The 27,733-nt window shown below is 53.6% G+C and overlaps 1 protein-coding gene across 1 annotated transcript; it reads right to left on the bottom strand.

The window, feature by feature from the left end:
- Window positions 1-2,657: 2,657 nt before the first annotated feature.
- LOC146333440 (inactive serine/threonine-protein kinase PLK5-like) lies at window positions 2,658-27,733 on the bottom strand. Its single transcript, XM_084826318.1, has 15 exons — window positions 27,620-27,733; window positions 22,756-22,863; window positions 21,711-21,827; window positions 20,080-20,209; window positions 18,292-18,379; window positions 17,389-17,484; window positions 16,798-16,996; window positions 15,784-15,922; window positions 15,206-15,285; window positions 14,757-14,930; window positions 7,928-8,177; window positions 7,230-7,392; window positions 6,356-6,485; window positions 6,003-6,113; window positions 2,658-4,387 (listed from the first exon to the last, which is right to left on the bottom strand). The coding sequence occupies exons 1-15, from the start codon at window positions 27,731-27,733 to the stop codon at window positions 4,202-4,204; spliced, it is 2,085 nt and encodes a 694-aa protein (XP_084682444.1). The 3' UTR covers window positions 2,658-4,201.

The following is a 27,733-nucleotide window of genomic DNA, read 5'->3' as shown; positions in this document are numbered from 1 at the left end:
AAGGACAGTCTTTGTTGGAGTCAGGCTGTAAAGGAAGGGCTCCGGGAAGGTCTGGCTTAACGGTCAAGAACCCGAAGAAGGGAGAACACAGCATGGGCCATAGGAACATCGGAAGAGCCAGACCGGGGTCCATCCGGCCCAATACTGTTGACACTGACTGGCAGCAGCCGCTCTCCAAGGTTTCAAGCAGGATTCTTTCCCAGCTCTCCCTGGAGATGCTGCTGGGGATCGAAATGAGGACCTTCTGCCTGCAAAGCGGGGTTCCGTCACAGCCATGGAAGCTGGCCACCCACAGGCAGCAGCACCTGTGGGCAGCAAAATGAGCAGTAGGTCACAGCTCACCTGGTCACAGCACCTTCCCCACTTGGGCGAGTCTTGTGTTTCTCTTTAAAGTCAGGGCATTCTTTCCAAATTAGCATCTATACATTATAAATTAGCACCTGCACTTTTTTCTTGCAAACCGATGGCTTCTTTTTGTCCTCTGTTGGTGATGTGTAAGAGGCCGCCCCTAATCAGACAGCAACTAGACCCCCATAGCAGGCAAATGAGGTGAATCAAGGCCTTTCTAAAAATAATGAGGGACAGAAGCGTGACTTTGAAGACTGGGAATTAGCTTTAAGGGTGGGCCAGGTTGGCGCGGGCGGGGTGTGGAGCAGGCCAGGCAGTTGCCGCGTGGCAGGAGGAGACGGAGGAACACCGAGGCAAAAGCAGCTGAGCCCTGAGGAGCAAGAGAGACACTGACCGGGAGACGGGATGGGTGTCGTTGGTCCCTGGCAGCCCTGCCGACCCCTCCTCAGCTGATGTGTCCTGCTGCAGTCAAGGGGAACGTGCCACATTCCTTCGCCGTGTTTTCCTGAAAAGTGGTGACACGCTTGTCCGGGAGACCTTGTCGCCCTCTGAGGTCTAATCTTCCGATCCTGGCTCTCTGGAGAGGGTGCATAGCATTGCCCTATAGGGAAAGGGCCGGAGAGGGACAGGCTCCACGCCACACAAGGACAGCAGGCTCCATGCAGTGCCACACGCACTCACCTGTGAGGGCAAGAGGACGCGGGCAGGCAGGGCTGGAGCGCGGCTAATGCCTCAGAGGGCCAACGGCGAGTTAAGCTTCTTAGGGCCACGGACGTGACCTTCGGAGATGAGGGGCAGCCACTTTCTCACAGTCCTATTCACCAGAGCCGTGCACCACCCCTGAGCTATGCGTCCCCCCCAAAACATAGGAAGTTACCTTCATACCTGGTTCGCATGTAAAAACAATCCAGAATACAGGTACAGTATGGGTGGTTGTTGACTCATGGGTTGTGGTTACGTGTGAACCCTGCGCTGTGGCTTAAGTATAGGTTAACCCTTGTGAGAAGCCATGGAGGGGTGGAAGTTTGGCTGGCAGGTGCAGCTAATGAGCCAAAGCAACAACAGGCAAGAATTAAGAACAGAGGAAAGACCCAGGAAAGGACAGAAAGAGGAAGGAGGAGATACCGAGGGGCCCTGTTTGTGAAGCCGGGCAACGCGCAGGCAAATTTTCTGCTGGGCACGCTCACTGAGATGGGGAATGCCTTTGAGAAAACCTTAGCCTCTATGGTGAGACAGCTGTCTCTGGTTTAGTGCCTAGTTGGGAAAAATATTTAGCTTTCTCAAAGAACTGCAAGAGACTAAACATCTCTGAGAGGCATCGTTGTTAACAGCTTTATCAGAACCATGAATAAATCAGAGTTCGCGACCCAACAACAAACCAGGTTTCCCATCCTGGTTGTTTGTGGTTAACAACTCACAGTTAAACCACAGTGCAGGGTTTGCATGTAACGACAACCCACATTCAACGACAACCCATACACAACCCATAGCCTGGGTTTGCATTACGTGTGGACCAGGCCTAAGCCAGACTGCAGGCCCACCAAACTCAGAACTGTCTGTGGGGACTGGTGGCAGCTCTCTGGGGTTCTGCATGTAAAGCATATCTTCTGCAACTGAACTGTGGTCCTAATACTAAGCACAAGGCAAGATTCCAGTCCTCGTGGTTGTGAACCAAGGGCTGCTTTAAGCGGGAAGCTGCCTTACACTGAGTCGGGCCCCGGGCCCATCCAGGCCCGTCTTGTCAACATGGACTGGCCCTACCTGGAGATGCTGCTGAGGTTCAAAACTGGGACGTTCTGCAGGCAAAGCTGGGATTCTGCTACTGAGCTGCGGCCACTCCCGAATGGCGTGAAATGGCTGGCTGGGGAATGCCGGGAGTTGCAGGACTTCCTTCTGTCAGAACAGGCATACGATTGTGCTGTATCTTGTGGAAAGATGAGCAAAATCCTGCCAGCAGTTTTCACCAAGAACTACATTGCTTCCTGCTTCCAGTCTTCTGACCCATGAATGCAAACCCACCGGGATAGCTGGAAAGCACACGTGGGCGTGTAAGATATGCAGTGCTAAAGCATTTTAAATTGGGGCATACAAGGAAATGACAAACTGTATCTAGTGAGCTGTGTTCGAGGTCTGGCTGTTTTGTCCCCAATGCCCCGTTTCTCTCTGACCCCCTCATTCCAGACCGTCCAGCGACAGCCCTGCGGAGGAGCCGCTCCACTCCGGAGCGGCTAAACGTGGCGCCTCCTCCCTACCCAAGTGGGTGCCCTCGTGTGAGCGACCGGAGGGGAGAGAAACATTCGAGCGAGATAAATACGGCACAGAAGATAACTGTTGTCATGGGAAATGGTCTTTGGGTGTTTTTTGGCCAGGGTGCAGCTTCCCTCGTGTGCTGCTCCAACCAGCTCTGAAAAAAGCAACTCCTCCAACGCCAAAGTCTCTCCATGGCTTTAATTAAAACAGGCTTTAATTAAAACAGGGTTTGTGCAGTACAACCAGGACAGCATCTGTGCTGGGACCAGCCATGCCTGCTGTGGCCACCGAGAGACTCTTCCATGTAAAGTCCTCTTGCCCATGGGCCAGGGGTCTGCTACGTAAATATGGAGCCTTCTCAAAAAGGAGTCTGGGGTCTTTTAGGGTGACTTCTCATAGGTTTCCCTAAAACCCTCATTCAGACCATACAGCCATTCCAGATCAAATCAGCCATCTTCAGTTTGAAGTCCCCTCTTCAGTCTTTTGTTAGCAAGATTATTTAACCCTTTCAGTGCCAGATTAACATCATCTGCTTCCCCACCCCATTTCTCCCGGCTTTCCTCTTTATGACAGTCTCGGCATCCCTTTCCTCTGATTCCACGATCTCACGCCTCCAGCCACATACCCCTTCCTTCCCTCTGCTTAGAGCCCCCCTCTTCCTCCTGCTAGGAAAAAAGACCCGCTAAAAAATCCCCTGGAACGGAAGTTCGGAGGCCTAAGAACTCCCCCTCCCCGCACATGGGCAGCCCTTCTTTCCCTGCCCCTCTCTTCATTCAAGTCGTGTTGACCAAAGGTTTCCTGTCCTCTGGGATCTCACTCCTGTTGCTCCTCGGCCTGCAAGTCTGGACTCTGCTGTCCAGCGGGGGCTTCGAAGACCTCTGCTCCTCATGCAAGGGCGGCCGGGCCTGTGGCAGAGGCGGGGACCCCGCTTGACGAGCTCAGAGTGCCCGGCTCGATCCCTGGCGGCATCTCCACGCCAAGGAGCTCCAGGGGTGCCTTTTGGGTCCTGCAGCTAGTCAGAGCAAAGCCCTGTGGCCAGACAGACAAGTGCACTGTCGGGCAGCTTCGCCGGGAAGACCCGGAACCAAAGCCGCCTGGGCTGCTCCCTCTCATGAGGGCTAAAACACACCTGCAATATTCTCCCAGAGGGAAGTGGCAAGAGATGCCTGCCCAAATTTCAGCTCCTTCGTGCCCCCAGATCCCTTCCTTCTGCCCACTCCTCCACTGGAATCCCACTGCTGCTTTCTCTGCCCCTCACCACAGCCTCAGGCCTCCTTAAACTCCTCTCCCTGCCTCCCTTGCTATGCCTTTCCAGCTGTGAGGGTCTTGCCCAGATGTTGGGGGCGATCCCGCCATCGCCCTCACCACAGACCTACACACGCACTCTCTGCCACACGTACAGCTGCCCAATTCCCAGTCACAGTGTCACACCAGGGGAGCGGCGGTTCCAAACATCCCAGCCCCAGTGCCAGCTCTCTCCACCCCCAAGGAGCAGAGCAGGATCTGGCCCACAAGCTTGCAAACAGTCCCAAGAGGAGGAGATTTCCTGCACAGCTTTCTTACATCTGGCTCCAGCAGTCATGGGGGGGAGGGTTGGGGGCTGCTACAGGCAATGGAGCATGCGCAGAGCATACACCACCCGCTCCCGCAGGGGCAGTGTCCAGCCCCACAGCGCCAGGGCGTCCAGCGAGAAGGTGGTGCTCAGGCGCTGGCGGTCCACGAAGGTCAAGACGTATCCTCCGGCGGAGTGGCTCAGCACGATCTTTGTGCGGTCGTGGTAGAAATTGACCTGGAAGTTGTGCCAGGTTGGGAGCGGGGAAGAAGCCAGAAAGAAGGAAATAAGCGGGGTGGGAAGGAGGCATAAGCAGGGGCGCTGCTGGGTGCTTTAAAAGTTTGGGGCCCCAGCGCCACAGGTCGCAAATCTGCATAAAATCTGAACATGGTAATTTATATCTCTCTATGCACATTTAGAAGTCATATTAGGATTGATTTACATTTTGCAGGAGCCAAAGCCAGCCAAAGAATTTCTCATCCCAATCTTCTCAAATAAAATAAATGCAGTTTATAGGTATTCTGTCCCAGATCATCCCAAGCTCATGGGAAAAATGGTTTTTCTCTAAGCTTAACTGCAGTGGAGAGAGAGAGAGAGAGATTTGGGGTGGGATGGGGCGGGGGAGTGTTGTAACATATGGGGAAGGGAGAGTCAACCCTTCCCATCCCCAGCTGCATTCCTCCTTGAAAAGCACCCCCTGAATGGCAATGAAGCTGAGGAAAAACACCTTCCATCGGCACAAATGGGAGCTTGGGGCTTTGGGAAATAGATCCGGGGCAGGAGCCCAAGCAGCCTACACCTAATGATGCCCCTGGGCATAGGATCACACACATACACACACCACTTTTTGCCACCAGGCGCTTGGGCTTTGGGCTTCCCTCAGACTTGTTCCAAGCCTGCTAATTTACCCAAGAAACACCCCCTCGGTCGATCCTTGGGAATCCCTGGGGATCCTTTGGAAGGAGCACAAGGCCCTGTCTCTCCCGCTCGGCCGCAGGGCTGGGGGGTGAGGGTCTGGTCACACACACTCCCCCTTGCCACGCTCCAGCCTGGGGACCCGATATCACGGGCTTGGGTTCGAGGGAGGGGCAGCCGTTGAGCCTCAAGTTTGCTCAGTGGCTGCAGTGGCCTCCCTCCCTCCCTGCTTCACTTTATCTCTGTTTTCCTTTCTGTGCCTGTGTGCCTCCCTTGTACGAAGTGGCTACCTGGGCAGATAGTTCCTGCCCAGTTCTGGAGCGCCTCCTTGAAGGCCCTTCTCCCGACGCACCTGCTAGGAAGGACAGCCAGCGAAAGGGGCATCATCAGTTGCCGTGCCCCAGGGAAGTAACTTTCCAGGGTTACAATCCCTCCAGCCGCTAGGTAATGCTACCTGATATGGCTTCTGTCAGCTTGTTTTTTAACCTAGTTCAACACCTAAAATTAATCTCCTCCCCAGCTTGGCCAATATAAAAAACCCGCCATGTCTCTCTTTATTTCTGTTCTCTGCCGTACAAGGGGTGGGTGCATTGCACTTAAGACAGAGCCAGGTGCTTGCTGGTTTTTATATATCCAAAGGTGGGGTGGGGTGGGGTGGGATCAGCCTCATTGTTTACATCTCTGGCACAACAGCATTGCGCTCAGGAGAACCTGATCCTGACGAGTCCACAAGGGCCCTTCTACACTTTGGCTCAAGACTCTTGAATTGGCACCAACCCAAAGGCCGCGGAAGAGCGAAGGAGCTTTGGGGTGGCCCAGAAGCCTTCCTTGTACTGGATGTTCATTTTCCCCCACTGCCCACAAGGCGAGTGTGGGAGCAAACCTGGGAACAACCAGACTGCGTGAAAATCGGGGCCGGAAATGCGCCTCCGTTTACCTGCAGGGTCCCGTCGCTGAAAAGCATCAAGAGAGCCTCGTCGGATTTTGCAAAATGCAGGAGGGAGAGGTCTTCCGCTGAGCTGCTGGGACTTGTCCACTGGTGCCCCCCCTGGGGAAGAAGAAAGAGTCAGAGCCCACTCCCCAGCTACAGAAGAACTGGGGAGGCAGCGGCAGGGCCCCAAAGCAAGAGAAGCGTCTCCTGCCGCTGCTTCCACCCCTGGTAGCTCCGTGGGGCCCTGGCTGCCCAGATGCCTTGGGGACAGGCAAACCCACCCGCTGCTGCTTGTGCTTCGCAGTGGCGATTGAAGACCTCTTTCCTCAGGCGAGCCCCCCAGGTAGCCGGCCCCTCACCTCCAGCAGCCGCTGCTGCATGTAGTGCGTGAAAAAGTGGAGGACGCCCATTTTCATGGCCAAGGCGGTGGGCACCTCTCTCTGTGGGAAGGAGGCGGCCTCCTGGGCCTCTGAGCAGTAGCAGACCAGCCTGGAAAGAGGGGGCAAGAAACAGTGCTGCAAACATCACCAGGCCGGGGCTGGCTAGTTCGTCATCTGCGAGCCAAGGGGGGTGCCAGTGGCCAAGAGCTCCTTCCTGAGCCAGAAGGGGCTCAGCCCAAGAATAGGAGAAGGAAGAATAATGCAGACAGGACTTCTAAGCACGTGCAGAGTGCCTGTCCCTCAAGACATGGTGGAAGACTTTGTCCTGCCCCCCTCTTTCTCTTCTCCGTTACCTCCCTGAGTTGCGTTTTAGACTGGAGGCTGCTGAGGGCAGGGACCTTTGCTGCCGCTCTTGACTCGCTAAGATGCAGCCATGCAGACAGGGCTCTCTCAAGAGTCACCAGTCCCCCTGCCCCCGTTTCTGCCTGCTGGAGCAGAGAACAAAATCTGCCCCGTCATCTGTGTGCCGGCCCTTGAAATGCTGCAGGGCCACTACCCTGTCTCCCCCGAATCTCCTCCAGGTGAAACATCTGCAGCCATTCTAACCTTGCCTCATCTGCAAATCCAGACCCCTTCCACACAGGCCACCAGCATCATGCGGCTTTTCATCTAGGGCAGAAGAGGCCGTCCGGGGGTGGGGTCTCTGGCCTCTGGGGGGCCCTTCTCGCCCTCTCTCCAACCCAGTGGCTCGCTTTCAGCCGCTGGCATTTGCACCTGGCTCGAGCGTTCAAGTCTCGGTCTTTTTCCTCTGGTGTGGGGGCACGCTGGGGAGGGGCGCGTGGTGGGCACTCACTGGCGCCGAGGGCAGAGGGCGATGTGCGTCCCATCAGCAAGGAGCACCCCCGTCGACCCGTCCGAGAGCAGGTAGCCAAAGCCGTACTTGTTGGAGTAGTCCACCCACTTTGTGACCATCCGGGCGGGGCTGGCCCGTTGCTGGGCCTCAGGGTTCTGCTCTGCTGCAGGGATTGAGAGAGAGGCAGAGGGAAGTCTCATCCCGGGTCCCGGGGTTGGGGATGCAGCACCCTGAAGCCCCCACTCTTGTTGATTTTGTAAAATGGGGACAGCATAACCAGGTAGGGCCAGGAAAGACCCATCTCTATTGTGGACCCCAGGAAGCATCTCCCAGTCAGTGAAGACCAGGGGTGGGCAGAAGGCAGATCTTCAGATGCTTTGGACTTCAACTCCCAGAAGCCCCTGCCAGCATGGGAGCTGAAGTCCCAAACATCTGGAGATCGACTTTCTGCCCACCTCTGGAGTAAACGGTCCTGTGTTAGACCAACAGTCAAACTTGGTATAAAACGTCTTCATTTATCTTTAAAAGGCGTAGAGCTCAGTGGCAGAACACAGGTTCACAGGAAAAGCTCCTCTCTGAGCCCAGACTGCCACGGCCAGTCAGCAGAGACAATATTGAGGTAAATGGACAAGGTCCATGTAAGGCACCTCCCTACGCTCTTGTTTCAATCCGCCCTGTATTCAGAAACCGAACCTCACCCAGTGGGATGGTCTTCAGGCAGGTCCGCAGCACTTGGTCCACCATCTCAATCACATTGCCTGGGCGCCACGCTGCATCTGCCGGACAGAACGAGAGAGGTTCACCTGCGCCATGGCATTGTGCCGTGGGGTTCCACAGGGCTGTATTTTGTCCCCCATGCTGTTCAACATCTACATGAAACCGCTGGGGGAGGTTATCCAGAGGGGTGGGCTGAGGTGCCATCAATATGCGGATGACACCCAGCTCTGCCTCTCTTTCTCACTAAACCCAGGTGAGGCAGTGGCTGTTCTGAATCAGGGCCTGGGCACGGTAATGGACTGGATGAGGGCCAATAACCTGAAACTCAATCCAGACGAGACGGAGGTGCTGTTAGTGGGTGGTTCGTCTGCTCGGCTAGGTGATACTCCTTACAGCTGTCCCCTCTTCTGGTTCTTCCCCCAGCCTGATGGTTCCTGGCAGCCCTTACCAGTCTGCCCTCGGGTCTGGTGGTGCTGCTGCTGAATGCCAGGTCGGCCCAAAATAAGACCTCCCTCATCCATGATTTGATTGTGGATGAGGGGGATGACCTGGCATGTATTACTGAGACCTGGGTGGGGGAACTGGGAGGGGTCACTCTCTCCCAGCTGTGCCCTCCTGGGTACTGGGTGCAGCACCAACACCGACTTGAGGGTTGGGGAGGGGGGGTTGCCGTGGTCTAAAGGAATTCAATCTCCCTCTCCAGGCTTCCTGCTTATTCGAGTGCAGATCTTGAGTGTTTGTACCGTGTGTTGGGTACCCGGGACAGATTGGGGATTCTGTTGGTGTACCGCCCACCCCGCTGCCCATCAGACTCCCTGCCTGAGCTGACGGAGGTGGTCTCGGACTTGGTGTTGAGGACCCCCAGGATGATGGTCCTGGGGGATCTCAACTTCCATGCCGAGGCCGCTGTATCCGGGGCGGCTCAGGACTTCATGGCCGCCATGACAACCATGGGGCTGTCCCAACATGTCATCGGCCCAACGCATACAAAAGGACACACGCTTGATCTGGTTTTCTCGACTGGGCAGGAGGATGGTGATCTGAAAGTGGAGGAATTAACATCTGTCCCTTTGTCATGGTCAGATCACTTCCTGCTGAGGTTTAGACTCCTGGCGGCCTTTCCCCTCTGCAAGGGTGGGGGACCTATTAAAATGGTCGGCCCCCGGAGATTAATGGATTCCGATGGATTCCAGAGGGCTCTGGGGGATTTTCCTGCTGGTATGGCTGGTGCGCCTGTCGAAGCCCAGGTCGCTCTGTGGAATGCAGAGATGACTCGGGCGGTTGACACGATCGCGCCCAAGCGCCCTCTCCCTCTGAGCAGAGCCCGGCCAGCTCCTTGGTATACACCTGAGCTGAGGGCAACGAAGCAAGAGGGGAGACGGCTAGAACGCAGGTGGAGGAAAACTCGTGCTGAGTCTGACCGAACACAGGTAAGAGCCCACTATCGAGCCTACTCTGTGGCGGTGAGGGTGGCAAAGAGACAGTCCTTTTCCACCAGCATTGCATCTTCTCAGTGTGGTTACATTCTGGGCCAGGGAGAGAGACGGTGGAACCCTTGGTAGCACGCTGTGACGAGTTTGCGCGGCACTTTGAGGATAAAGTCGCTCAGATTCGTCATGAATTGGACACCACCATTAATGCAGTTCCATTGGTAGAGGTGTTCAGAGCACCGTCTGGTCCAGTTCTATTGGATGAGTTTCAGTTACTGAGGCCTGAGGATGTGGACAAGGTGCTTGGCCAAGTCCGATCAGCCACTTGTGTGCTTGACCCTTGCCCTTCATGGCTTATTAAACCAAACAAGGAGGGGATGTCCGGCTGGGTCCAGGAGGTTGTAAATTCCTCCTTGAGAGAGGGAGTGGTGCCTGCCGCTTTAAAAGAGGCAGTAATTAGACCACTCCTGAAAAAGCCTAACCTGGACCCAGAGGATGTTAACAATTATAGGCCAGTGGCCAACATCCCCTTCCTGGGCAAGGTGCTTGAGCGGGTGGTTGTAGGACAGCTCCAGGCACTCTTGAATGAAACGGATTATCTAGATCCATTTCAATCGGGCTTCAGGCCTGGGTTTGGAACGGAAACTGCTTTGGTCGCCCTGTGGGATGACCTCTGCCGGGAGAGGGACAGGGGGCGTGCGACCCTGTTGATTCTCCTGGACCTCTCAGCGGCTTTCGATACCATCGACCATGGTATCCCTCTGGATAGGTTGTCTGGGTTGGGAGTTGGAGGCACTGCACTACAGTGGTTCCGCTCCTACTTGGATGGCCAATTCCAGAAGGTGGTGCTGGGGGATTATTGCTCTGTGCCATGGCAATTGTGCCATAGGGTTCCACAGGGCTCTATTCTATCCCCCATGCTGTTTAACATCTACATGAAACCTCTGGGGGAGGTTATCCGGAGGGGTGGGCTGAGGTGCCATCAATATGCGGATGACACCCAGCTCTGCCTCTCTTTCTCATCAAAACCAGGTGAGGCAGTGGCTGTTCTGAACCAGTGCCTGGGCACAGTAATGGACTGGATGAGGGCTAATAAACTGAAACTCAATCCAGACAAGACGGAGGTACTGTTAGTGGGTGGTTCGTCTGCCCGGCTAGGTGATATTCAACCTGTTCTGGAGGGGGCTGCACTCCCCCTAAAGGATCAGGTTCGTAGTTTGGGGGTGCTCCTGGATCCAGAACTGTCACTTGAGGCACAGGTGAACTCAGTGGCACGGAGCACTTTTTATCAGCTTAGGCTGGTATACCAACTACGCCCTTATCTGGACAGAGAGAGCCTAGCTGCAGTTATCGACGCTCTGAGAACTTCTCGTCTGGATTACTGCAATGCGTTATACGTGGGGCTGCCTTTGAAAACGGTCCGGAAACTTCAGCTGGTCCAAAATAGGGCAGCAAGATTGTTAACGGGGACTGGCCTGCGAGCTCATATTACGCCAGTACTTTTCCAACTGCACTGGCTGCCAGTCCATTTCTGGGCCCGATTCAAAGTGCTGGTGTTTACATTCAAAGCCCTTAATGGCTTGGGGCCAGGTTACCTGAAGGATCGCCTCCCCCCATATGTGCCTGCCCGGACCTTAAGATCATCGTCAGCGGCCCTTCTCCGTGAGCCCCTGCCAAAGGAAGTGAGGTGGGTGGCTACTAGGAGGAGGGCTTTTTCTGCTGTGGCACCCCGGCTCTGGAATGAGCTCCCTAGTGAGGTTCGCCTGGCGCCTACATTGTATTCCTTTCGGCGCCAGGTGAAGACCTTTTTATTTTCCCAGGCATTTTAGCTTTCTAAATTTTTATCTTTGCTGTTTTAAATCTGTATTTTAAACTCTTGCACTGCTGCTAGGTTTTATTGTGGTTGTATTGTTATATTGTGGTTTTAATGTTCTATATATTTTAAATTGTTTTATTGTGTGTTGTTTGGTTTTAATTTTTGTGAACCGCCCAGAGAGCTTCGGCTATTGGGCGGTATAGAAATGAAATAAATAAATAAATACTCAACCTGTTCTGGAGGGGGCTGCACTCCCCCTAAAGGGTCACGTTCATAGTTTGGGGGTGCTCTTGGACTCAGAACTGTCACTTGAGGCACAGGTGAACTCAGTGGCACGGAGCATTTTTTATCAGCTTAGGCTGGTATACCAACTGCGCCCTTCTCTGGACAGAGAGAGCCTAGCTACAGCTATCCGCGCTCTGAGAACTTCTCGTCTGGATTACTGCAATGCGTTATATGTGGGGCTGCCTTTGAAAATGGTCCGGAAACTTCAGCTGGTCCAAAATAGGGCAGCGAGATTGTTAACAGGGACTGGCCAGCGAGCTCATGTTACGCCAGTACTTTTCCAGCTGCACTGGCTGCCAGTCCATTTCTGGGCCCGATTCAAAGTGCTGGTGTTAACATTCAAAGCCCTAAACAGCTTGGGGCCAGGTTACCCGAAGGATCGCTTCCCCCCATATGTGCCTGCCTGGACCTTAAGATCATCCTCAGCAGCCCTCCTCCGTGAGCCCCTGCCAAAGGAAGTGAGGCAGGTGTCTACCAGGAGGAGGGCTTTTTCTGCTGTGGCACCCCGGCTCTGGAATGAGCTCCCTAGTGAGGTTCGCTGGCACCTACATTGTATTCCTTTCGGCGCCAGGTGAAGACCTTTTTATTTTCCCAGGCATTTTAGCATTTTAGCTTTCTAGACTTCTAGCTTTGCTGTTTTAAATCTGTATTTTAAACTCCTGCACTGCTGCTAGGTTTTATTGTGGTTGTATTGTTATATTGTGGTTTTAATGTTCTATATATTTTAAATTGTTTTATTGTGTGCTGTTTGGTTTTAATTTTTGTGAACCACCCAGAGACTTCGGCTATTGGGTGGTATAGAAGTGAAATGAATGAATGAATGAATGAATAAGAGTCAGAGTAAAAAGGGGTGGCGGGGTAGGGGGGAGAATGGCAGACCCTCCGTCTGCAGCTCTGACCCCGAGGCCTCAACCATCCCCTGAACATTCCAGCCTACCGTTTCCCAAGAACACCAGAAGAGCCCTGCTGGCACAGATGCCGGTTCCAGCACTCTGTTTCCGACGGGACAGCCAGATGCCCTGATGGGAAGAGCAGGGAGGAAATAGACCTCTCCTCTGGTGGCTTCCTCAGGAATGTATCTAAAGGTAGACTGCATCCAAAAATGGCAGCTCCCACATCTGTCATGACTCATAGCTGCTAAACAGCCCTCTCCTTCTCTCTGCCTGACCCCCTTCATGTTTAGAGGCTGGAGCATCATATTTTGCAGCCATTTCTCTGTTTTTAGAGGTCATAGAATCATAGAATAGTAGGGTTGGAAGGGGGCTACAAGGCCATCGAGTCCAACCCCCTGCTCAATGCAGGAATCCAAGTCAGAGCATCCCTGACAGATGGCTGTCTAGCCTCGTCTTGAATGCCTCCAGTGTGGGAGAGCCCGCCACCTCCCTAGGTCATGGGTTCCATTGTCGTTTTGCTCTAACAGGAAGGTTTTCCTGATGTTCAGCCGGGATCTGTCTTCCTGTAACTTCAGCCCATTATTCCGTGTCCTGCACTCTGGGATGATCAAGAAGAGATACTAGCCTTCCTCTCTGGGACAACCTTTCAAGGACTTGAAGAGCGCTATCCTGTCTCCCCTCAGTCTTATCTTCTCAAGGCTAAACATTCCCAGTTCTTACAGTCTCTCCTCACAGGGCTTTGTTTCCAGTCCCCTGATCATCTTTGTTGCCCTCCTCTGAACCCTCCCCAGCTTGTCTGCATCCTTCTTCAAGTGTGGTGCCCAGAATTGGACACAGTACTCCAGATGAGGCCTAACCAGTGCTGAGTAGATGGGAACTAGCACTTCCCGGGATTTGGAAGCTACACTTCTATTAATGCAGCCCAAAAGAGCATTTGCCTTTTTTGCAGACACATCACATTGTTGGCTCATATTCAGCTTGTGATCGACAACAATTCCAAGATCCTTCTCGCTTGTAGTGTGGTTGAGCCACGTATCCCCCATCTTGTAACTGTGCACTTGGTTTCTTCTTCCTAGATACAGAACTTGGCATTTCTCCCTATGAAATGTCATTCTGTTGTTTTCTGCCCAGCGCTCCAGTCTATCCAGATCACTCTGAATTTTGTTTCTGTCTTCCAAAGTATTCGCTATCCCGCCCCATTTTGTGTCATCAGCAAATTTGATCAGCATTCCCTGCACCTCCTCCTCCAAGTCATTCATAACAGTGTTGAAGAGCACTGGGCCCAGGACTGAGCCCTGCGGTGCCCCACTCGTCACCTCTCCCCAGTTTGAGAAGGTCCCGTTGATAAGCACTCTTTGAGTCCGATTCTGTAGCCAACTGTGGATCCACCGGATCGTTGTTTCATCTAGCCCACTTTGAGCTAGTTTGCTCATCAGGAGATCATGGGGCACTTTGTCGAAAACCACAGCAGGTATTTAGAAGTCTGCTGTGGTTACTCCAACATGGAAAGGGACACTGGTTTGGTTATCTTGGGAATGACGGTGCCACTTTGCCCCAAAGGCCTGAAATGTGTTGGGTCAATCAAGTCCTTTTCTGCTTCCCTCAATGGGTTTTTTTTAGGGTGCAACGCTATGCAAGTTTAGATGGAAAAAAAGTTCTACAGCTGCTAGCATTCTGTCTAAATGTGCACAGGGTTGCGCCTTCGTCTCTTTTTGCAAAGCTGCTACTGACACTCTCCTTGGAGTAGCTGCTCAATCATCAGGCAGGCCTCTTCCCCCTCTCCAGTGTCCAAATTATTGGGGAGGGGGCGACACAGGGGAGTGTTTAGTGAATGCCACCCCTTGGGCCCCCCCCGCTGACCATCCCCAGGGCCATCTAAAAGGCAGCTGAACTGCCACCTGATGGAGAGGGTAACAAAGGAATAAATAAAAAGCAGGGAAGCCCTCATTGCCCCCTGTGAATCTGAGCACCGGATGTATTGCCTCTCGGTCTCCTCGCCTTCTGACCCTTCCACTCTGCTCCTCGGAAAACATCACATAGGGCAACCCAAATTGCCCTGAAAGTTTACCCGTCTAGTTTACCACGGTTTAGCTTCCCTTTTTAGCAGTTTCAGGACATGCCTTGCAGACCTCACTTGGAATGACCTTCTTTAATTTCCCAATGGGGTAAAATCCCCTCCCCATATTTCCTCTGTGGGCTGGGGAGGGGTTGTCTGGCGTCACAGTGCCTCAAGCCAAATTGCTGGCTGGCGCTAGGTGAGGGTTGCCATCTTTCTCATTGGCACTGTTCCTCTGCTTCGAATCCTCACAGCAGCCTGGGCCGCCAAAAGGCGGGGGGGGGGGGCTCTCTTCATGGCTTCCTCTCCATCTTTCTAAGAAAAGGTGGCCCACAGCTTCTCTCCCCCAACCACCACAAGCACACACCAACCCAGCTCTCTACCTCTGTGGCTCCACTCACCCTGTGCTTCAGATGGGCTGTTCAGAGACCCCCTCATGAGCAAGTGAACAGGGAAACTGCTTGGATCCTCAAGGACGTCTCCTCCGCTCCCCTTTTCTGCTTCCTTCATTGGGGGCAGGGGGGAAGCAACAAAGAAGCAACCCCAGTGATAATTAAATCCCACAGAAGTGCCAGAGACAGGGAGGGAAGCCACCCCCCATCATGCCTCTGAGAACCCCCACTCCCCTTAAAACTGGGATAAGCTGGGAAAGGGATCTCTCCAAGTAAAAGACAACACCCAATTTGGAGTCCCAATCAGGAGCCCAGTTGCTTCTCAGCAATGCTGTAACTGCAAAGAGAGACACTCCCGCCCCCAATACTAAAAGAGCCATTTCTTACTAAGCTGGGGGGCTCAACAGGGGGGCATCGTGGCACCTCTTGCAGACGCACTTCCTCTGCTTCCCGGGGCTCAGGGCTCACTGGGGGCAGAGCAGGAAAAGAAGAGTACAGTGGTTGGTGCAGTCAGCCTAAGTTCTGCAAGCCTGGCAGGTGCTGGGTACACAGCGGACTAGAGACGTCATTGATGCATTTAAAAGGCTGACTGACCTGCAGCTTACAAACAACAGCAAAACAACACAACAGCAAAATTTGAAAAGCAGGCTGGAGCTTTGTGTTTAAATCTGGATTCATTTCAGATTTATAGTCTCCAAGGCACACCTACCCCACTTGGGCCTGCACCCCCACGGCTGCTGGACGCTCCCCTACTCTAGGCTTCAGGAATAGCAATGAGAAAGGTTGCCTCCAAGTGCGTGGAGAGTGCGGGTCCCTCAGCACAAACCTTGGCTGCCCGTCGAGCTGGCTGACAGGAGGAGGGAGCGCAGATCAGAAAGCGTCCTGTTCTGGAACAGGGCTTCCGGATTCCTCTCCCTCTCTGGTCTCCTCCTTCCAATAACAGCATTCTCTCTCATGCCACTCACCAGTCCTGGGGTTCTGGCACGGGGAGCCCCGGAAAAGGAGCTTGGCCGCTTTCTGGAAGAATTTCCTGAGTGGGTTAGGGAGCGTGAACATGGGGGCAGAATGGCACGCCCGTGACGAGAGCCTGGCCGGAGTGAAGCCCTGGTGAGAGATGCAGAAGGAGAAAGAGGGTGATGTGGCTGGATGGCAGCTCCCAGCAGCCCTTGTCAGCAGAGCTAAGGGTGAGGAATGATGGGACTTGCAGTCCAACAGATTTCTCCTCCCTGGAGTAGCCCCCCCATGCCCCCACCCCCGGGATCCACCTTTGCAACCAGACTGCGAGTGTGCAAGGAGACAATGAAAGGCTATCCTTTCTCCAGATGAACCCACAGCCAGTCAACGGGTTACACCAACCATGTCAGCCTGGTGGGGGCTGGAGTGGAATTCCTTGCTGAGCTCAGATCTGCAGCAATGGCCAAAGCAGACCTCTGATCCAAAATCATATGGCACCCATGAGTCCTGAGCCATGGCTGACTCAGGAGGCACCAGATTAATTTGAAGGTCCTCCCCTCCTGTTGGGGGGGACAGATCCTCTTTCTGACTCCAGTGAGCATCAGAAAATCCCAGAAGTCACATTCCTCTAAATGCCTCCATTTCCTCCTTGGATCTGGCCAGGTTCTGTGTCCAGGGAGATGGCCAGACTTGAGGGCCTCTCATGGTGAGAAGTCTTCCTCTGATTTCTAGTTTGCAGTGGACGCACATGCTGCTCTCCCGCGTTAACATGTTTGTTAATTTTGGTGTTGCGATTACTTGATTTTCATTGTCTTTATAAATGTTTTATATACTTGTATTTAATCCTTCTTTGTATACTGTTTAGAGATATTTTTAAATACAGTAAGCACTATATAAGTCTATTAGAATTAATAACAACATCAACAACTCTCAATAACAACCATAGCAATAATCCTTGCGCCCTCTCTGTGTCTGGGAACTAGAAACAGCTGGCACAAGCCTGCCTCCAACCCCCTGCCTCATACCTGCGTGAAAAAGGCGTGGTTGAGGGCTTCTTCCAGGCTGGGTCGGGCCACCGGGTCGGGAGCCAGGAGCTTTCCGATCAGGTCCTGAGCGCTGGCCGAGAGGTGCCTGGGGACGGGGTATCGGCCCTCTCGGATGCACCGGTACATCTCCTGCTTGTGCGTGATCTCGAAAGGGGAGCAGCCAGTTAAGACTGTGTACCTGGGGGAAAAGCAGACGACAGGAGATTAATGTCAGGGATCCCTGCAACGGCCACATTCTGGCCTGGCTGGCCAAAAGCGAAGCGTCACCGGAGTCCTTTGGAAACACAGGCTGTGCGGATCAGCCTGCCAGCCTGATGGGCCCCAGAGTTCCCCCAGGGCCGGCCCCGCCATGAGGCAGAGTGAGGCAGTCGCCTTAGGTGGCAACTGCTTGGAGACGGCAGGCAGGTGCCGGGAGAGAGAGCTGCAGCCCCCGCTAAGCGACCTCGCTCGTCCGCGGTCAGAGTGGAAGCCAGATTTGTTGGCCTGGCCCAGCCACGTTTGGCACGGGGACGGCAGCTTGTTCTTTGCTTCAGGCAGCAACACGTCCTGGGCCAGCCTCGAGTTACTCACATTATACAGCCCAGTGCCCAGATGTCTGACTTGAACGAATGCCCCTTCTTAGCGATGACTTCGGGAGCCAAGTAATTGGGGGTCCCGCAGACCACTCTGTGGAGGGAGGGAAAGGGCCACAGAGGGAGAGAGAGAGAGAGAGACAGAGAGACACGAGGAACAACTGCAACAGGTCACTCCACACAGAAAAGGTGCTACGAAAACCAGGGTGCATTTTTTTGTGGCATAAGCCAGAGCGAGCTTCTTCAGACGGGTGCAGTGCTGGCTGTGGTGGTGGGAGATGGAAGCCCTCAAAACACCAAAGGCAGAGGACATGGGGGAATGGGAAAGACCCTGCTCTGTGGAGACTTATGGACAGGAATTGGGGGCCCTGCCCACGAGAAGCCCATGTGCCAGTTCTCAAGTCCCGCGAAGCAGAATCAGGTCTGCTCAGGATTTTCCTGCTCTTGAGCAGCTCTCTATGAAGGTCAAAGGGCATTTCGGGTGTGACGTCTTTGGCCTGCTTGTCCTACTGGAATAAAAGGTTTGGGCTGCAACACCCATCAGCCCTCACCACTGGCTGCGCTGGCGAGGAGCTGTAGGCCAAAACGTCTAGAGGGCCATGAATTGCCCACCCGATGTGGATCATTAAGAGGTTGCCCCCACCCCCGGAAATGGAGCTTTCATCCGTTTAAAGCGCCAGAGATGGAGACCACAGCCCTTCACAGACTCACGAGGGAGGGAGCTCCCGGAAAACAGTGGGCTTTACTTCTAGAGAAACGCACCCAAGACCATGTCATAAGAGGACTTAAATGTTCCCCAGCGGCTTCCACGGCACCCCCAAGGTTCAAATGCTGGGTTCCCTCTACTCAGAAAAGACAAGACCCTCCGCGGCACTCACCAGCTCCTGCCCATAACACTCACCCTCGCCGCCGGCTGGCCTGCTCCTCCCGAGTCGCCAGCCCCAAGTCCCCTATTTTCACCTGCATGCTCTTCGTCACAAAGAAGTTACCTGGCAAGGCAGAGAGTTTGGAGACGCTCAGTGCTGGACTACAACCTCTAGCCTGGCTGGGGGTGTTGGGGGTTGCAGTGCAAGCCCTCTGGAGGGAGCCAGGTTGGCGACAGCTGTATGAAACGTCTCTGTCCTTAACCAACATGTGCATTGAGGAAGGGAGGCCTGTGTGTCTCTGTGCGAGTCCGTGGGTCTTTGTGCACACCAGAGAGAGCTTTGCTGCCTGTCCTCCTTGCCAGCAGCAGAACGTGCTGCTCTTTTGCTCAGGCTCAATCTCCACCCCATCGACCCCCATGGTGGCAGCTCAAGGCTGCGTGTGTGTGTGTGTGTGTGTGTGCATACGTCCCATGCGCACACACACCAGCGGCCAAATCTGAGCTGCATTTCCCCGGCCAGGCCCTCCGCTTGGAGAGCCCCAGCAGCCCGCCTGCAATCGAGCCATGAGCTCACGCCGCAGGCATTTACTCTGCCCCGAGACGGCTGGCTGTGTATTTTTAACCCCACTCTGCAAAGCGCCCACCCCACCACACAGCCCTCTCCGGTCTCAGACGGATCACCAGGCTGCTGGGCAATTAGGGCATCAGAGAGTAAATCAGCACCCCCCATGAGGAAACAAGGTGCAAATGAATGCAGACATGCAAACGAGATCCCTGAAGAGCAGAGCCGGCATGTTTAATTAACAAAGAAGTAACTAGGGAGCTCAAAGGAGGCCAAAGCTGTGGGAGGACAACCCCTGAGAGATATTCTTCATGCAGCGCAGAATGAAGCGACGGAACTCCCTGCCGCAAGCTGTTGTGACAGCACCTGGGTAGGGGTGGTTTTGAAAATGCACAGAGGGGAAGCCTCAGCTGGGGCCCCAGACCATTTTAGACTGGAATGGATGGCCTTGTGCCTCCATTAGATGGCACATTTACTCCTTCTGTTGTGAAACTCACAACTAACGTTTCTCTCCCCGCCACCCCCAGGCCATGCCACACTCCACAACTTAAACATTCTTCATATGCAAACAGAACAGCTGCTGGCCATCCCTGATTAAAAAGAACTACTCGAAGCATGTGCAGTTTCGCATGTCCACTTCACGGAAAGCACAGCCCCGTCATGGCTGCTGGAACAGAACGAAGCCGCTCAACACACTGGCTTGTTTTGCCGTTGAAAAAGGAGCATCTGTTTTCAAAGTAAAAATAATAAAATGAGCCCCTGGAACCAGGCATATGTCCGGCTGTCCTTAAACGATGAAATGTTTTTAAAAATAAGGTCATTGTGCAATTAGCAACTATTCACAAAGACCATGAACAGAACCTCTGCTTACAGGCAGACTCTACCTCTGTGCAGCCAAAACAGGCAGAAAACCAGAGGGGATGGTTGTGGTCTCAACAATGAGGCACCTGGCCAACCCCTGCTGGGAACAGGATAGTGGACTAGGTAGTGTCATCTGGGTCTGGTCCAGCCCGGCTCTTTTAAGGTCCTTTGGGGGAAAAGTTGTGCTAGCTGTTCATGGCACTCCTGCCCCCAAGAACCCAGATGTCCTGGTCCCCGACTTCAGGTTGCGATCCTAAACACATTTACCTGGGAGTAAACCCCACTGAAGCCCGGTGTGAGGTCTCTCCAAGGAAGCATGCATAGGATGGGGCTTCAAGTGTCCCATTGCCAGGGAACAGGGCCCCCGCCTTCAAATTTCCACTCAGCCTTTTGCTACCTACTCAGCTTGAGGTCCCGGTGAATGATCCCTTCACAGTGGATGTACTGCAAGCCAGCGATGACTTGCTTCAGGTAGAAACGGACCTCCGGTTCCGTCAGTGTCTTCCGTGCCTTCAGGATGTGGGCCAGGGACTAAAAATGTGTTGAGCAGGTTGGCAGCAGAAAGGAGAAAGGCGATATTGATTTTTAGCCATTTTCTGGATGCAAGGAAATTTTCTGCCCCTTCCAACACGCAGAAAACGAAAGGATAAATCTTCCCCCAGCTTGTGGTGGGGTGGGGGAGGAGCCCTCAGTGTCTGAATTTCTGTCTATGTTGCCCCATCTGGTGGGAGAAGCTTTACCTGTTGAATTGTCTACCTTTTGTGCAACTTGATGGAAGCCCCTAAAAACAACAGCCCCTCTTGAGGAAGTGCCTTCGGCCAGAACAGCAGTCCCAAATCTTGCCTGGGGAAGGGGGGCAGAGTAATGGAGGTCAGGGTTGCCAACTTTTTAGCAGCCCCTGCTCCTGTGCCTTGAGGAGCAACTTGGCACGCAGACAAGCACACAGACGATCGCGTTTCCCTCCACGCCGTGAAAAAGCCTCAACGGCTGATTCCCACAGATCCAGCCTCGGCTAGAAGCCCAGCAACAGATCAGGCCACCCGCCCCCCATTCTGGCCATTTGGCAACCCCTGGTGAAAACGCGGTGTGGGCGTTTGCAGATTGGGTTGCCTTCTTGGTCCCCTTTGACGCACCGTAAGGATGGACAGCCCCTTAAACAATAAAAAACAAAGCTGCCTCACAGCTTAGTTTCAATCAAGTTGCTGCAATAACGGTAAAGGGGAACAGGACCTCTGAGCATACTCAAAGTGCATTTGCCTCACCTTTGGAAACCAAACCCATATGCATCAGTGCCCGGTAAGCTTTTTCATTTGGGTCTTGCTGAGTATGCATGTTTTAAAGCCAGGATGGGGGCAGGTTGTTCCAGATGTTGTTCAGCTCCAACTCCCATCAGCCTCAGCCAGCCTAGGCAACAGTGAGGGATGATGGGAGATCCAGTCCAACACCACAGAGAGCCAGTGTGGTGTAGCGGCTTGAGTGTTGGACTGGGGAGACCCGGGTTTGAGTCCCCACTCGGCCATGAAGCTCACAGGGTGACTTGGGCCGCTCACCTAACTTTCAGCCTAACCTGCCCCACAGGGTTGTTGCAAGGATAAAATGGAGAAGGACCGTGTAAGCTGCCTTGAGCTCCTTGCAAGAGCAAAAAAGGCAGGATATAAATGTAAAGCAGCCGGTGGGCCGTACATTCCCCCTCCCGGCCTCAAAGGGAGGGCGTGCACCTGTGGGCTTTCATCCTGGGAGACTCGAGTTCGAATCTTTCTTGGTCTTCCAAGCCACTGGGCAGCCTTGAGCAAATCACACGTTTTTGGCCAGCCCTACCTTGCAGGGTTGTTGTGAGGTGAAAACTTTGCTCCACCCTCCCTGCAGAAATCACCCACTCCTGTTATTGGCGGGCGCTGTCCTAGCCATGTGTGCAGGCTGGAGCGTGGGGCGCCCTTTCGGCTGCCTCAGTCGTCCACTAAATACGTCTGGGGTAGCAGGAGGCCCCCTCAGGTGAGCCTGCACGCTTTGGCTGCTTCCTCCGCGCTCTCACCTTCCTGCTACAATATTCCAGCACCATGTAAATGTTCTCCCGGTCAGCAAAATGCCGGTGAAAGGCCACGACGTGCCGGTGCTTCAGCCGGCTGTGCAGTTCGATCTCACGCTCAACCTGTGAAGGAACAATTAAAACCAAACAAAAAATGAGAGCTTTGCAGAAATACCAGCACAGAAAGCGAGAGCGCGGGAGAAGTCACGGGGCGGCCCAGGTGCCGGGGTCAGCTGGAACTGGCAGCACTGGGGGGAAAAAGGAAAGGCCTCCAAGGGCAAAACCCCACTGGAAGGAGGGACAAAAGTGAGCCATAACCCCCCCCCCCCGCCCTCCACTTCAGGACTGGAAGCTCCTTGGGGCAGAGACGTGCTTGTGTTAAGGTGCCTCGCGCTGCACTAAATCACCCGGAACAACAAGGTCTTTTAGGGTGCAACACTTTGCTCCAGGGGTGCGGAAGATCTTTCACCTGAGGGTCAAGTTCCGGTTTGAAGATGCTCTTGGGGGGCCGCATTCCAGAGGTGAGTGGAGCCAAAGGCAAGAGACGTGGCCAAAATATAACCCCCCAACACATCTTAGCTTACAGATATTTCTGCCAGCAGCTCAACCTGCGGAGAGGCGTTTCAGCCGTTTAGAATTGGGGGGGGGACACAGCACAAAAGCCGGGAAGCCACCAAAGGGCCAGGATTCAGTGTGAGGCAGGCTGCACTGTGGCCAACTGACTAACCAATTCTGAGCCATGCCCACCACAATGGTGGAACTTTGCGCATGGCCTGGGACTGGTCCTCGTATTTGCACCCACTGACTTCAGTGTGAGTGGGGGGAACAGATGCCTCCCACCTCCTGCCACACCCAGCTTGAAACAGCAGACAGTGGGACGCGGCGTCACACGCACATGGAGAACACAAGTCGCACAACCGTTCTCCCGCAGATACAGGGGCTTCCCTTGAGCGAGGCGGGGGTGCCCAGCCAAGGATGGAGCTGGTCTCCACCCAGCAGAGCCTCGGCACTGTTTGCCCCACCGAGACCCTCCCCCCAGCCCTCAGCTCACTTTCCCTCTGCTGTCCAGCCTCGAGACCCGGGACTGGGAGACGACCTTCACCGCGTAGATCTGGTTGGTGGACGTGTCTGTAAACTTGTAGCATCTTCCAAACGCACCCTGCAGCAAAAGCGAGGAGTGGGGGCAGTGAGTCAAGAACTGAGGCATGGGGAGAGGGCATCTGCAGGCCTCTGGCGAGGCGTGAGGAGCCTGCACCCCCAAAGGGGCAGGAGGAAGCAGAAGGACCCCATCTTTCTCTGCTGGATCAACAGGGCAAGTCACAGAATCCTAGAGGAGGTGGGAGGTCCCCTTGAGGTCCTCAAGTCCACCCCTGCTCAGTGCCGGAATCCAGTTTTAAGCCTCCTTGACAGGCAGCTGTCTAGTCCCTGCTTGGATTCCTCCGGGGACAGGGAGCTCACCACCTCCCATTGTCTGACTGCTTGGACCGTTAGAGCATGTTTCCTAAATCTGCCTTCCTGTAGGTTAAGCCCATTATTTCATGCCCTAAGTCTTGGATGACAGAGAACAGGTTGTGGCCCTCTTCTGATTGACTGGAAAAGTGCTACCATATCTCCCCTTCTGTCTTTTCTTCTCAAAGCCAAACAAACCCAACTCCTTCCACCTTTCTTTGCTGGACTGAGTTTCTAGTCCCGATGCTCTTTGCTGCCCTTCTCTGAACTCGCTCCAACTGATCTGAATCCTCCTTCAGAACTGGACACAGTATTCAAGGTGAGGTCTGACCAGCACATAGTAGAGTGGAATTATCACTTCCCATGATTTACAAACTATACTTCTATTGCAAGCTAAGATTAATTTGCCTTTTTTGCAGCCAATTCATACTGCTGGCTCATATTCAGCTTGTGACCGACCCCGTGTGTGTGTGTGTGTGTGTGTGTGTGTGAGAGAGAGAGAGAGAGAGAGAGAGGGAGGGAGGGAGGGAGGGAGGGAGGGAGGGAGCACGTGTGTATGTCTGCTGTGCACGTATATACCATCTTAGGTAGCTGGAAGAATGTGCCAGTTTTAGAGTCCCACAGGACACCTTTGCCAAGCACAAAGGCGTGAAGCCTTCTGTGACACTCTAAAATTTCTTCTACCAACCTAAAATGGTTCTCCCACCCCAAATTGGTCTGATATGTATTCATCCATATACACACTCACACACTGCATACGTTCATCCTCTCATATGCCACTTTCCAGCTTTAACAAAAGTTTCTGGTGAAAACATTCAAACCTCCTGTGTTTCTCCTTCGCCTATTAGATTTTGTTAAAAACAAAATTGCCACCACCCTCTTTAAAAGTAGGCACCTCTCCCCAACAGCATCTGTCTATTACTTAACCATCTGTGGGGAGAAAAGTGGGGAGCCCCCTCCATCCATGCAACCCAACCAGGATGATCTTCAAGAGCAGGGGGCTTCTCCCCTGGGCCCGTCTGCCTGGGGGTTCTTTTGGCACTGCCAGGGGAAGATCACTTCCCTCCCAGCATTGCTACAGGCATATATTCAAGCCAATGGGCTGCCCCATCCTGAAGGCACACGGAGGCAGGGCAATGAGAGGCACCTCCAGTACCCAATTAAAAGTGGATCAAAATGCAGTGTCTTTGTGCTGGCCCACCACCAGGCCCCAAAAGAGCTGCCTAAAAGCACAGCCAGGATGGGACATGGCCCTTGCGGGGCGGGGTGGGTGGGATTTCTGTGCTCAAAATCCACCAACAGCTATTTGCTTTTCAGGGGCAATCTATCTCTGTGCATAGACAATCAGCAAGCAGGGGCTCTTGTCTTTCTGCCTAGCTTGGGGGGCTCCCATTTTGGCATCTGCCTGGCCTCGGTTGGCACCAATGCTGGGCGGGTTGAACCTTTAGGGACTGATCTGGCCAGGCACTTCTGAGATTATTAGAGAGCACCCAGCAAATTCTTGGAGGAGGAGGCGTTTACCAGCGTCTGTGACCCAGGAGACCTAAACAGGCCCCCCACGGTCAAAGGCAGCGTATTTCTAAATAGAGGTTCTGGGCAAAGAAAAGGGGGTTTTGCTGTTGCTCCTGACTGGGAACACAGATGGGCCCACCTCGGTCCAAGTGACGAATTCGTGGCAAATTGGTCGATGCTGGGACATGCACCCGTGAGGGATACTGCCACAGTCACCCTCTGCACAGAATTCCTCAGGCAGCCTTCACCCAACCTTGTGCCCTCCTGCTGTTGGACTACAATTTCCATTATCCCAGCCAGCATGGCCAATCTGTTCCCTCCCCCCAATAGCCCACCCCCCTCCTCTTTTGCGGCCAGCACCCCATCTCTGCATTGTTTTGTCTGCCTGACAAGGCAATGCTATACATGTTTACTCAGAAGCAAGCCCCATTCAGTTCCATGGGACTTACTCCCAAATAAAGGCACACAGGGCTGCATCCTGGGTCTCTTACCAATCCACTGTATTGGTGGCTCTGAATTCTAGTGTTATGGGAGAGGAATGCGGGAGGGGGACCCTCTCTATTTACGTTCTTCATGGTGGAACACATCCAATTAGCAAAGAGATCTGAGGAGGGTGATGGGCTCCCCACCCATCTGGGCAATGAAATATTCGAGGCTGAGCCTTCCAGGCAAGAGGCCAGTTTGGCGGTAATAAGAACTAGTCCCATAGGAAGGCTTCCAGAACTGGAGAAAATTATGGCAGCGGCGAAGGCCAGAGAGGAAGAGAGACGGGCCGTGCTGGATGGGTGATACTGCAAGGTGCAGCGGCAGCATGATGCCACAACAGCACACGGGACATGGAGGAGGCACATTTCCTGGCCGGGCTCCTGCACCTTGAATAGCTTCATGTGAGGAGCAGGTATGTCAAGAGAGGGGCAGATTTTCCCCACCCAGCTTGCCGGCAAGCAGCTTGGACTGCTGCTTGCCGGGCTGCTGTTAAAGGCAGGGAGCTCCCTTTCCCCCAAGAAAAAGTGAAGGAAGAATCTAAGAAAAACGTTTCTGGATCAGGCCCAAGGTTCACCTCCTCTGGCTGCCTGTTTCCAGCTTCCCTGGGGAGGGTGGTTCCATTCAGCTGTCACAGCTACTGCTACACCATCCCTCTGAAAGGAGAACCCTGCTCTTCCCCAGTATATGGTTTCCAGCGGGGGCTGGCCTGATGCCCCAATAAGACAGCCACAAGAGCTTCCCTCCTGCTTCTCTCCAGCATCTGGCATCTAGAGACTGCTCATGTCTGTCGCAAGGACAGGCCCCTCAGACGCCCAAGTCTGATTTCTCGTGTGCAGGGTCAACCCTCCTTTGCCTTGGGTGTAAAAGAGAGCAGGACACCCGGACACAAACTGGCCTCTCTTCAGAAATTGCAGGTGGCTCCCCCCACACAAACAATTTCACCCCTGCAACTTCCCAGTTGGGCTGAGCTGCCTTCTCCACCTTTAACTAGCCCGGACATGTTTGCCCACATCCCAGAGAAAGGAAAGCAGAGCGGATAAGCAAAACCCAAGCAAAGCAGGGAGTTTCCGATCTGGGTTTGGAACAGCTTCTCCTAGTTCAAGCAGGGGGCAAAAAAAAGGGTCCAATTCCACAGTTCTGGAGGGGGCCGGGGGGGGGAGTATAGTTTGTTGAAGTAGAGAGTGAGGGTGTCGGAATCAGGGCTCCACAAATGCAAAAAATTACCTCTTTGTAGTCACCAATTGTTAATTTGGAATAACTAGCAGAGAGCTTCGGCTATTGGGCGGTATAGAAATGAAATTAAATAAATAAATAAATAAATAAATAAATAAATAAATGTCCGTTCTCTCCCCTCCCTCCCCATTTAAGTACATATAACTGCATTCATCCGACTGGTAAAATGCTGCAAAGAATCAGCAAGCTTTTGGGTTCTCCAGAACTCTTCATCCTGCCTGATGAATTCTGTAGAATGTGGAAGACTGCTGACTTTCTTACGATGTTTTCAGTCTGTTCTAATGAAGGTATTTGCCTTCCTGTGGATTTTGGATCTTTTCCCCCTAACGGGCCGACCCGGCTGCCTCTAATTGTTGTGCGTCCCTCCCTCAAGCTTCTGCTCTCTCTCCCTCTGCAGTTTTCCAAATAGTCTATTTTCAACTGTAAGCTCCTCAAGGACAGGGAACTTTCTTAATGTTCGTCTGCTAAACCCTGTATGTTCGTGGCACTGTGCAATCATAATGTTTGCATGTATTACAAAATGGACAAATCTTACAGGAAAGATCATTCCTAAAATGCTGAAGTGGAGAGAGGAAAAAATCCGTAACATAATGTGTGGCAGTGTTAATGAAGAGGATTCTGAGCTCTCCCTTGTGACCGTGTATTGAGATGGTCTACCCTCACCAGATTTGATTCCAGCTCTGGAGGAGAGACGTGGGGTCCAATGAGGTGAGGAAGGGGGCGAGGGTGGGGCTAGGAGGTCAGGCCGGGGCGCCTGGGATCTGCCTTCAGTCCTAGGAGGAAAGGGGGCTCTGGAGTCTTATCCACCACAGCTCTTGCTGAGTGACCTTGAGTGGCTTCGCCAGCTTGTGACTCAGTTTCCCCCAGCAGATGGCATCACCCTCGCCACCGCCTCGTCACAGTGCTGCGGAGTCAGGAGCGCCCTTTGAGTTGCTTAACAACCATGCAGTGACTTGAGCAAGGGCCCTGCGTGCCAGAAAAGAAACTTGTGACGCCAGCCAGCCTCCCCCAACCCTAAAAGCGCTGGAAGTGCCTGCGTCCTCCTGCAAGCGGGCATCTCGAAACCAAGCGCATGAAATCAAAGGCATCGCTGGACATTCCAGCCAACGTCATCTGAAGAGGCAAACGCATCGTCGTTACAGTAAGCAGCAGAGAACACAAGGAAAACTATGCAACGGTGCCTGTAAAACAAACAAACGAATACCTGATCCATTTCTCTATTGGTGGAGATTTACCTTTCCCAAAAGCTGGCCTCTCTTGTAAAGGGTCCCTGTGCCCGGATCCTCAATGAAATACTCCAGACTATCCCTCTTGGGTCTCCTCGGGGCTGCGTATTCCATCCTGCCCAT

This window comes from Heloderma suspectum, chromosome Z (genome assembly GCF_057233095.1).
Source record: "Heloderma suspectum isolate Gila_16-S chromosome Z, 16-S_ref, whole genome shotgun sequence".
In the NCBI taxonomy this organism is placed as follows: domain Eukaryota; kingdom Metazoa; phylum Chordata; class Lepidosauria; order Squamata; family Helodermatidae; genus Heloderma; species Heloderma suspectum.
The sequence above is the reverse complement of the archived record's forward strand: the minus strand, read 5'-3'. Positions and strand labels throughout refer to the sequence as shown.